This window comes from Microtus oregoni, unplaced genomic scaffold (genome assembly GCF_018167655.1).
Source record: "Microtus oregoni isolate MIOR12 unplaced genomic scaffold, Mior012 000041F_ref0000270, whole genome shotgun sequence".
NCBI classification, from domain to species: Eukaryota; Metazoa; Chordata; class Mammalia; order Rodentia; family Cricetidae; genus Microtus; species Microtus oregoni.
The window spans coordinates 20,854,542-20,864,074 of NW_024543208.1; the positions used below are offsets into that span (position 1 = coordinate 20,854,542).

Consider the following 9,533-nt stretch of genomic DNA (forward strand, 5'->3'; position numbering starts at 1 on the left):
GGAACAACCCAGACATGAAGAAGCTAGACCAGACAAGAATCTTAGTAATGTGCCAGGTTTGTCCATCAAGACCTGGACATCAGGATCAATATGTTAGGAGGGAGATAACAAGGGACAGTTCAGAAAAGGAGATCCATGAGCACAATTCAACCTGAGACCAATGCTAAAGTTATTTGCTGTCGGATTTTGAAAATGACATTCTAAATCTCCTAAAACATTTTCACTTTCTGAGGGAACCTCAGTGAAAGGAAGGCAAGGGGATCACCACAGCCTAGAGGTCAGAAGTGATTTTTGCCCCGCAAGGTATAGCAAAGACTCATGCCTAAACCCTTGGCTTGTGCCAGAAATAAACATGTCAGGGACCTTAGGAAAGAGTTAAGACATACCCAGAAAGCTTTGCCACTAGTTATGGAGTCGTGGACCATATTTGTCATAGAAAATGCTTCCAGCAAAGTGAAAAGAGTTGATCAGTCCCTGGAGAATACCCTCTCCACTTGCTTCCTGTTTGTCGTTTGCCATTTGCGCAGTGAAATTTTATTTTAGTTTTAATAATACGGAGTCTCATGTAGCCCAGGCTGGTCTTGAACTTACTATGTAGTAGAGGCTAGACTTGGATGTGTGATCCCATTGTCTCTACCTCCCAGCACTAGAGGTATAGTGGAGGCATGCAAGGACACACTAGGCTTGTCCTTGGCCCTTTTGAATTGGGCCGCATAAGTTTGATTCTGGGTTGCCCTATTTTTCTACTTATACTCTGCCCAGCACTGGGGGTGTGAATGTCAATTTTAGCAAAAATTGTCTCACACAAAATAAAAATAAACAATGGGGGACATGGGGTTCAAACTCAAGACCTCAGGCTTGGTGGCAAATGCCTTTACTGTTTGACTCAACTTGATGGTCACTGGTCTCCTTCTTAAGTGATATTGCTCGTTTGTAGCAGGAAATATTGTTTTATAAAAGTGAGAGGAAAAGCATAGAATACACCACATGGAATAGAGATGGCTCAGGTGAGCTCGTGGTTGTGAGGCATGAATGGAACAGGCTCCAGAAAGCTCACAACTAAAAGGGCATGAAAGGAGCAGGCTTCAGAAAGTACATGCCTGAATGGGACGTGAATAGAACAGACTCCCAAAGCTCATAGCTGAAGGGCATGAATGCCACAGCCTCCAGAAAGCGCATGCCTGAAGCGTCTGAAGTAGGGTTTTATGAATTCACAGTTAGATCTAAACTTTACTGGAAATATTTTGTGTGTTTGTGTGTATGGTATGAGCTAGGAGATAAAATCCTACCCCACTTGTGTGGCCAGTGGTCTATCATTACTTATGGAAACAGAAGCATTTCCCATGGCTCCTTTGGGTCACCATAGTTGTGGGTCAAAGTCAACTCATACTCTCTTGCACTTTCTCTAACCGTTCATCGCTTTAACAAATATTATTTAAAATATTAAAGGTTGGGGCTGACATGTAGCTCACTTGTTACAAAATTTGTCTGGTAGCCCTGTACTCCAGCAACAACTCAAGTCCTACACAGTGACACGAAACCGTCTATTTTCTAGCCCTGCTGGAATAAGGCCAGCCAGCATCACTAACACACTATGATCATCAAGCCTTGCTACTTTTTCAAATATCACATAAACCAGAAACCAATTTGCTCTACAGTCTCTATTTAACATAGATTGACATTGTAAAGTCTAGAAAAACCTAGAGAGATGTGGACCTTATTTGTTTTTCCCCTTCCATACCATACATACATACGCCATTTTGAAGGCAATGTGCTATAATTATAATCCTTTCATTCCAGATGGTTCAGTGGAGGTGGACGCAGCACTGAATTTCCAAAAGGTTTCCTAGGAACTTCAAATCTCAACGAGAGGTTTGCAAATGTATAAATTTGGGACTGTGGGGTGGGACTGAGTTTTATGGGAGTGGAGGAAGGAAATATATTCCAAGACATAAATTACATTTTCTGAGCGAGAACTGGGGTTTGATGGAAATGGCATCCTTGAGTGGATCCTGGAACCGATTAAAAAAAAAATACATTCATGGAAAAACTGCTTCGGTCCAAAAAAGTTGAGAGTTTGGCTAGTAGCATTCCATTGTGGAATTCTTGGAGTAAATGGAAATTGGCTATATAATGTGTTAAACTGCAGGGAAACTGGTTGAAATGGGTATGGAAACTCTACATAACAGCTTTTCAACCCATGCACAAATCTAAAAGCATGCCAAAAATAATTGAAAGGTCATTCTATTTGAGCTTGATTCAAAACCTGTGAAGGAAATATGAGAATTGATATAACTAAGTCAGGGGTAGTTTGGGAAAGTACCCTAAGTGGGCTCAATTTTAGTAAGTTCTTCAGCAGAGCAGCAAGGAGTATTAGGAAAAGGGGGTCACTTGAACAATGGTCTAAGTCTTCTGAGGCTACAGTCTGAAAATCAATCAAGTCATTCATAACTAACAGAAACGTATTGTTTGTGCTTGGAGGTGGTGGTGGCCGGAGCAGTCTCAGATCCAGTAAACAGCAGATTCAAAGTCTACTGAAGGCCTGTTTTTTGTGGGTGACGCCTCTTGTGTGTCCTTGAGAGAGAGAAGGGCAAACGGGAGTCTCCAAATTGCCTCTTCCCCTTCCTTTCTTCTGTTGAGAGGAGGCTTCACTATGGACCACTCCCTACCCCACCCCACTCCTGCTGGCCTGGAAATCACTTGTGGAAATCAGGCTGAACTCAAATTCTCAGACGGCAGGCTAGCTGCTCCACCCTGGCTTCAAGCACATTTTTAAAGAGTACTGTTCACCTTCCAGAAATCAGAGCTCTTGGGAACTTATTATTTCCTCAAAGCCACACCCTTACTACTGTCCAGTGTGCGCCACCACCCAAGTGTCTTTTAAATAGTACTGTTCACATTCATAAAATCAGAGCGTTTAGGAGCTAATTATCTCCTCAAAGCCTCCTTAGTATCCATCAGTGTCTGCCATCACCAAAGCATCTCATTTAAAGAGTACTGTTCACATTCACAAAATCAGAACTCTTTGGAACTAATTACCTCCTCAAAGCCACACCTGTTGCTACCATCCTGCGGAGGATTGAATTTCTCTCTCTGATCTGTCTTTATTTGTGTGTGTGTGTGTGTGTGTGTGTGTGTGTGTGTGTATACCACTTATGTGTGGAATGTGTGGATGCCCCTGGGGCCAGAAGAGGGTGTTGGATCACCTGCAGTCCAAAGCAGTTGCTTGCAACTGCACTCTGACTGCCTGGAAGAGCAGCAGGAGCTTGACCATGGAGCCACCTCTCCAGCTCCAGATGTTTATATTTCATTCCTTAAACATCAGAAGGACACAAACATTTAGAGTATTAAGAGTTCATAAGAGCTACTGCATGCAACTGACAAAAAATAACATTAACAAATCATTGTTAGAGGATCTGACATCTAAAAAGGAGCCTCTAGCCTCTGTACTTACGCCATTGCTGAATTCTCCGGGAGGAGAAAATGAAATATAATAACGCTTATGCTTATAGCTTTCATCAAATGAGCATTAACATTTTCTGAAAAGCTATGACAATGTAAAGAGAAGTTTCATTTGTCTCAGCATGAAATACCAAACATTTTCCATTTAGATTTTAAAAAGTAGAGGAGTGAAGCCTAGAGATAAATGTTCCTCGCTGCACTCTTAAAAATTACGCTCTAAGATATCGAATTCCCCATAGAAACATAAATTACTAGCTGGAAGAGTTCTCGATCCCTTTCACGGAAGTTGAAACTGCATCTAGCAAGCTCTTTAAACAGTTGACTGTACGTGGAATACTTAGCTATACATTTAAAGTTTGTGACAGGATAGCAAGCCTTGGGATCCAGAATCTGCCCTGACACCTTACTGTTTCTGTGGCTTTCAATAAGCATTCATCATTAATGACTTTCTAGTTTCTCATCCATCAAATAGGATTCATAAGCCTGTCATCAAGAGCAAATAGGTTTGGAAAAGGTGTTATAAATAACAGCAAATAATAAAACAGACTTTTAAGAAAAAATTCAAGGAGGTTTGTGAAAGATTGGAAAGTAACATAAAGTGGTACATAAGACCACCACAAGTCATCAGTCAGTATTCATAACTGAGTCTAGACAGAGTTTCTAGACATGAGGTTTTGGTGCGTTGGGATCATCATGTCAAAATGCAGAGGAAATGCTAATGAGAGTACTTTGAAAAGAGAGAAACTAAGCATTAACAATAAATATTTTGGAATTTTAAGGTTGATCTGTATTTTGTAGATAATGTATATTTTCTTTTCTAAGTTAGTATACAAAGTGGTATTCCATTGTATCATTTCCATACAACATATGCCATTATATTTTGTTGTTATTTATGCTCTTACTGCCCTCCCCATATTTTTTTCCTATTTGTGCTGTTATTTTTCTGAGGCAAAATCTCTAGCTCATTCTATGTAATGAGACGGAACATTGGCTTTATGCTCTTCTGGCTGTTACCTCCCACATGCAGGAATTGCAGGCATAGACCACCTTACCCAGTTAGCCCAAATTTTCCTTCGCATCCTATTCCCACCACCATTGGGATGGAGATGGAAGTACCATGAAGGCCCCGACTCTCATGCTGAACCCTTTCTCCACATTCCCTATCTCTGTCCTAACCCTTCTTTAACTACAGTTTTCGGTCTACCATCAGAGTGATTCTGGCATCTAAATTCCTTCTGCCTTCACTTCACAGCAGCTCCTAGGAAACTCCCTAAAACTTATGATATCTCCTGCTTTGGGTTCTCAGAACACCAGACAACTCTGTTCACTGTGCTAATCATTTTTGTTTGTTTGTTTGAGACAAGGTTTCTCTGTCTCAGAACAGCCCTAGCTGTGCCAGAATTCTCTTCTTTGCAGAGGAAGCTGGCCTTGAATTCACAGAGATCTCTGCCTGCCTCTGCCCAGTCAGTGTGATAATTTTAAAGGTGCATTTCCACACTTCATTGCCATGATGACTTTGCTTTCACCTATTATTTGAATGCTTCATTAGGAATTTCTGTACTCCAATTTCTTTTCTTTTCTTTCTTTTTTTTTTTTTTTTTTTTTTTTTTCGAGACAGGGTTTCTCCATAGCTTTTTGGTTCCTGTCCTGGAACTAGCTCTTCTAGACCAGGCTGGCTTCGAACTCACAGAGATCCGCCTGCCTCTGCCTCCTGATTGCTGGGATTAAAGGCATGCGCCACCACCGCCCGGCCTGTACTCCAATTTCAACTCTTAAAAAAAAGCTATATTAAATACTGTTAATGATGGTTGATGAATTCTTCTTGATGCCCTTAAATTGCCCAAAGGCTAGCAAGTTATTACTCTATTCCTAATTCTGGCCCTGCAGGTTTGGCCACTGAATGCCAGGAACCTTATCCCCCAGGGCCTGGACAAGGACATGTATAGGTGAGAAACTCAAATTTGTGTGGCCTAAATAATGTCTTTGGTTCATGTTTTGTTTTGTAAACTTTGAATACAAATAGTGCTTACTAATTGTCGGAAATTTTTAAAAAGTGTATGTATATAAATGATTTGCCTGCATGTCTGTATACCACTTATGTGCCTGGTTGTGGGAGGGGGAGATCCAGAAAGCATCATCCAGTTCACTGGAACTAGAGTTACAGATAATTTTGAGCAGCATCAGGGTTCTGGGAATCAAACCTGGGTCTTCTAGAAGAGCAACAATTATCATTAACAACTGAGCCATCTCACTAGCCCCAAGACTATATATTTTAACGACCAGGATATTATTGTTAGAAGAATTAAAACAGATAAAATTTCAGCAATCTGAATATTATTGTATCTTGTTGTTATTTGTTTATTTGCTTGTAGCAATGTCTCATTCTATAGCCCAGGATAACCCAGAACTCACTATGATTTTTCTCAATTCAAAATCATCCCTACAGTCTCAGCCACCCAAATACTGGGTTTACAAGCACCACCCATCAAACCTGGAAAAATTTGTATTTAATACCCTCCTCCCTTGTGGGTAGAACTTCAAAAGACAGCCTGTTTTCCTTGTGTGGTTTAATTATTTACCTAACTCCTTTTGGAGAAACCAAAGTTCCCTTAAACAAAGGTCATGTGAAACCAGGTGAGTTCCTTCTTTCATTGTTACTTTGGGGTGTGGGGAGGGACTTGGATAAGAAAGGTAAATTGTACTGGGATCAAAAATAATGGATGTTGGCCAGGCGGTGGTAGCGCGTGGAGGCAAACGGAGCTCTGTGAGTTCGAGGCCAGCCTGGTCTACAGAGCAAGTTATAGGACAGGCTCCAAAGTTACACAGAGAAAGCCTGTCTTGGTCATTTCCGAGCGCCAATAGGGCGCCGATCATAGTAGTGTGATCTGTTCCTAAAGTTCGGTTTTGATTTCCCTTGTGAACTATGGAGAGTGACTTTTACCTGCGTTACTACGTGGGTCACAAAGGCAAGTTCGGTCATGAGTTCCTGGAGTTTGAATTCCGACCTGATGGAAAACTGCGATATGCCAACAACAGCAATTACAAGAATGATGTCATGATCAGAAAGGAGGCTTATGTACATAAAAGTGTGATGGAGGAATTGAAGAAAATCATTGATCACAGTGAGATCACCAAAGAAGACGATGCTCTGTGGCCCCCTCCTGACCGAGTAGGCCGGCAGGAGCTTGAAATTGTCATTGGCAACGAACACATTTCTTTTACAACATCAAAAATTGGTTCCCTTATTGATGTCAATCAGTCTAAGGATCCGGAAGGCTTACGAGTGTTTTATTATCTTGTCCAGGACATGAAGTGTTTAGTCTTCAGCCTTATTGGATTACATTTCAAGATTAAACCAATCTAGATTGGATATTGTGGACATGAGGGGGTGGGAATTTTTAGTTACCGTAATTAGGAATTTTTTCTGTATATTGGGGCAATTTTTATAAACAATAAATGATGGTCTTTAATAAAAAAAAAAGCCTGTCTTAAAAAACAAAAAGCAACAACAACAAAATAATGGCTGTGTGGTGGAGTATGGACTGGAATAGCAGGCTGTCAGGTGCTCTCTTTCTGTGAATCCCTCCCTAGCCACAGCCTCACAAACTAGAGGGCTGACAAAATCCCGCAAAGGGAAGTTAGACGTTAATCTGTTGCGTAGGAGTCTCAGTCTACGGTAAGGACTTGTTAACAAAAGGGCGTGGCTCTGGCTCTGAATGATTAGGTCAAAGAAAAGCTTTCTGCTCTCTCCTTGATGTATTTGTTCTTGAAACCTAAAAACCTAAGCGCGGAGAAAATTGAAACAGGACCTCATTGTGTTACCAAGGCTGCCTTCAACTACTAACATTTTTTTTTTTTTTGTTGTTGTTGTTGTTGTTTTTCGAGACAGGGTTTCTCTGTGGCTTTGGAGCCTGTCCTGGAACTAGCTCTTGTAGACCAGGCTGGTCTCGAACTCATAGAGATCCGCTTGCCTCTGCCTCCCCAGTGCTGGGATTAAAGGCGTGCGCCACCATCACCCGGCTAACTACTAACATTTTTTAAATCGTGCGCGTGAGCACGGGAACACACAGACACACACACACAGCGGTAGATGCAAACGTGGTTTGAGAATTTGTTGAGAATTTGCATATGTATTTTCTTTCTTTTTTTTTTAATTTTTTTTTTTTTTGAGACAGGGTTTCTCTGTGGTTTTGGTTTTGGTGCCTGTCCTGGAACTAGCTCTTGTAGACCAGGCTGGTCTTGAACTCACAGAGATCTGCCTGCCTCTGCCTCCCAAGAGCTGGGATTAAAGGCGTGCGCCACCACCGCCTGGCCTCTATGTACTTTCTTAAAACGCCACAATGAGGTACAGAAACCAGGAGGAAAACAGTTCTTTATTCTCCCTTCTACCAGAAATTCACCTCACAGGGCTTGCTCCTGGGAGAAGAGAGCTGGCAAGGCAGGTTTATTCAACTTCCATTCAGATGGATGAGGGGCACTTAATGCAAAAGCCTTCACAGAGTAAAAGAGTCTCATTTCACCAGTGGAAAGTTTCTCCTTTTCGATTTCACAATTAAATTTTATTCACTAAGAAGCAAGCAAACTAAAATAAATGATTGACTCCTCCCTGTCAAGTAAATTATAGAAAAGCTTCAGGTTCAATGAAATGTAAGAGGTTCTTAAATATTGATTTGGTTTTCGTTTTAATGGTGCCAGTGTATTTATACGAACTAGTAAATTTTACTAGACAGTAGTCAGTGGTGAACGCCGGTTGATCCACGCACTCAACAAGAATTGTGTTGCTTTGCGGGGTTTCCAACAGTCACATTAAGAGCTAAAAAAAAAAAAAAAATTAACGTGGCTAAATTCGCAATCAGAGAGGCCGGGATCCAGAGTGGAGATGAAACCAAAGTGCAAAGGAAGTTTTGGATGTGTGTTTAGGAGGCAGAAATAGTATTCTCTCCTTGAATTTCTTTCCATCAGGTAATAAAAGTGTAAATTTGGTTACAGGTGCGTCATGAGTTCGTAGACAGGTCCTGAGAATTTACTGTTTTACGGCTAGAGATTTCGAAAAGGTGTTGTCTGTTCGGCGTTGTGGCATCGTCAGACGACCCGACGAGCCTCCCATGCTGACCCCACCCTAAGCAAGGACGCGGACCCGCCTGGGGTGGCTTACCTGGGCCCAAGGCCACGCCCCTGCCACGCGCCCTTCACTTGGACCACTTAGCCTTGGGAATTCAGCCTGCCGAAGGCGGAGTAGGGGGGCTGGATAAGTGTGGCTGGTATAGACCGCGTCCGTTAGAAACCCCAGAGGGGTCCAAATAGCCGAGCTCGAGACTGGGGAGATTTCCACTGCTGCTCCGGGTACGAGTGACAATTTCTTCTTGGGATTTCAGAAAGAAGCGCATGGCAGGAAGATTAGGTAAGTCTTGCTTCATGAAACGGCTGGGTTTTGTCTGTTTTTCTGCTACAAGGAGAGGGAAGAGAGAAGGGTTTGGAAACCTAAATTCAGAGTTTCGAATTTTGAAACTTGGTGATAAACTAGGCTTGACATCTAAAATTCTGCTAGCTTTCAGATTGCATCCATCTCCCGCTACCTTGAGCCATTGACCACCAATTTTTCAAACACAGATTGAGGAGCAAAGTAGATAAACATTAAGAAAGCAAAATTCTAATTGGAATCTCCTCGAAGTTGTGTTTTAGATTTTGTTTCAAATTTTCATTACCTTTATTTCATCGAATTATTATTTATTATTATTTTTCGAGAAAGGATTTCTCCGTAGCTTTTGGTTCCTGTCCTGGAACTAGCTCTTGTAGACCAGGCTGGCCTCGAACTCACAGAGATCCGCCTGCCTCTGCCTCCTGAGTGCTGGGATTAAAGGCGTGCGCCACCACCGCCCGGCTCATCGAATTATTATTATTATTTTTTTTTAAATGTGTAGCCCAGGCTGGCCTCGAACTCGTGATCCTCCTGCCTCTGCCTCCTTCAGCAAATCCTACTGGCGTGCGCCACCACAACCGGCTCATCGAATTATTTAGCTAGAACTTTTTTTTTTCTTAAAGATTTATTTATTATGTATTCAGTGTTCTGA

At 41.8% G+C, this 9,533-nt stretch overlaps 1 protein-coding gene across 1 annotated transcript; it reads left to right on the forward strand.

Moving 5' to 3' along the window:
• Positions 1 to 6,314: 6,314 nt before the first annotated feature.
• LOC121433866 (protein mago nashi homolog) lies at positions 6,315 to 6,907 on the forward strand. Its single transcript, XM_041632527.1, has one exon. The coding sequence runs from the start codon at positions 6,386 to 6,388 to the stop codon at positions 6,824 to 6,826; it is 441 nt and encodes a 146-aa protein (XP_041488461.1). The 5' UTR covers positions 6,315 to 6,385; the 3' UTR covers positions 6,827 to 6,907.
• Positions 6,908 to 9,533: the final 2,626 nt, after the last annotated feature.

Coding starts and splice junctions, on each gene's coding strand:
- LOC121433866 (XM_041632527.1), top strand. CDS start 6,386: ATGGAGAGTGACTTTTACCTGCGTTACTACGTGGGTCACAAAGGCAAG.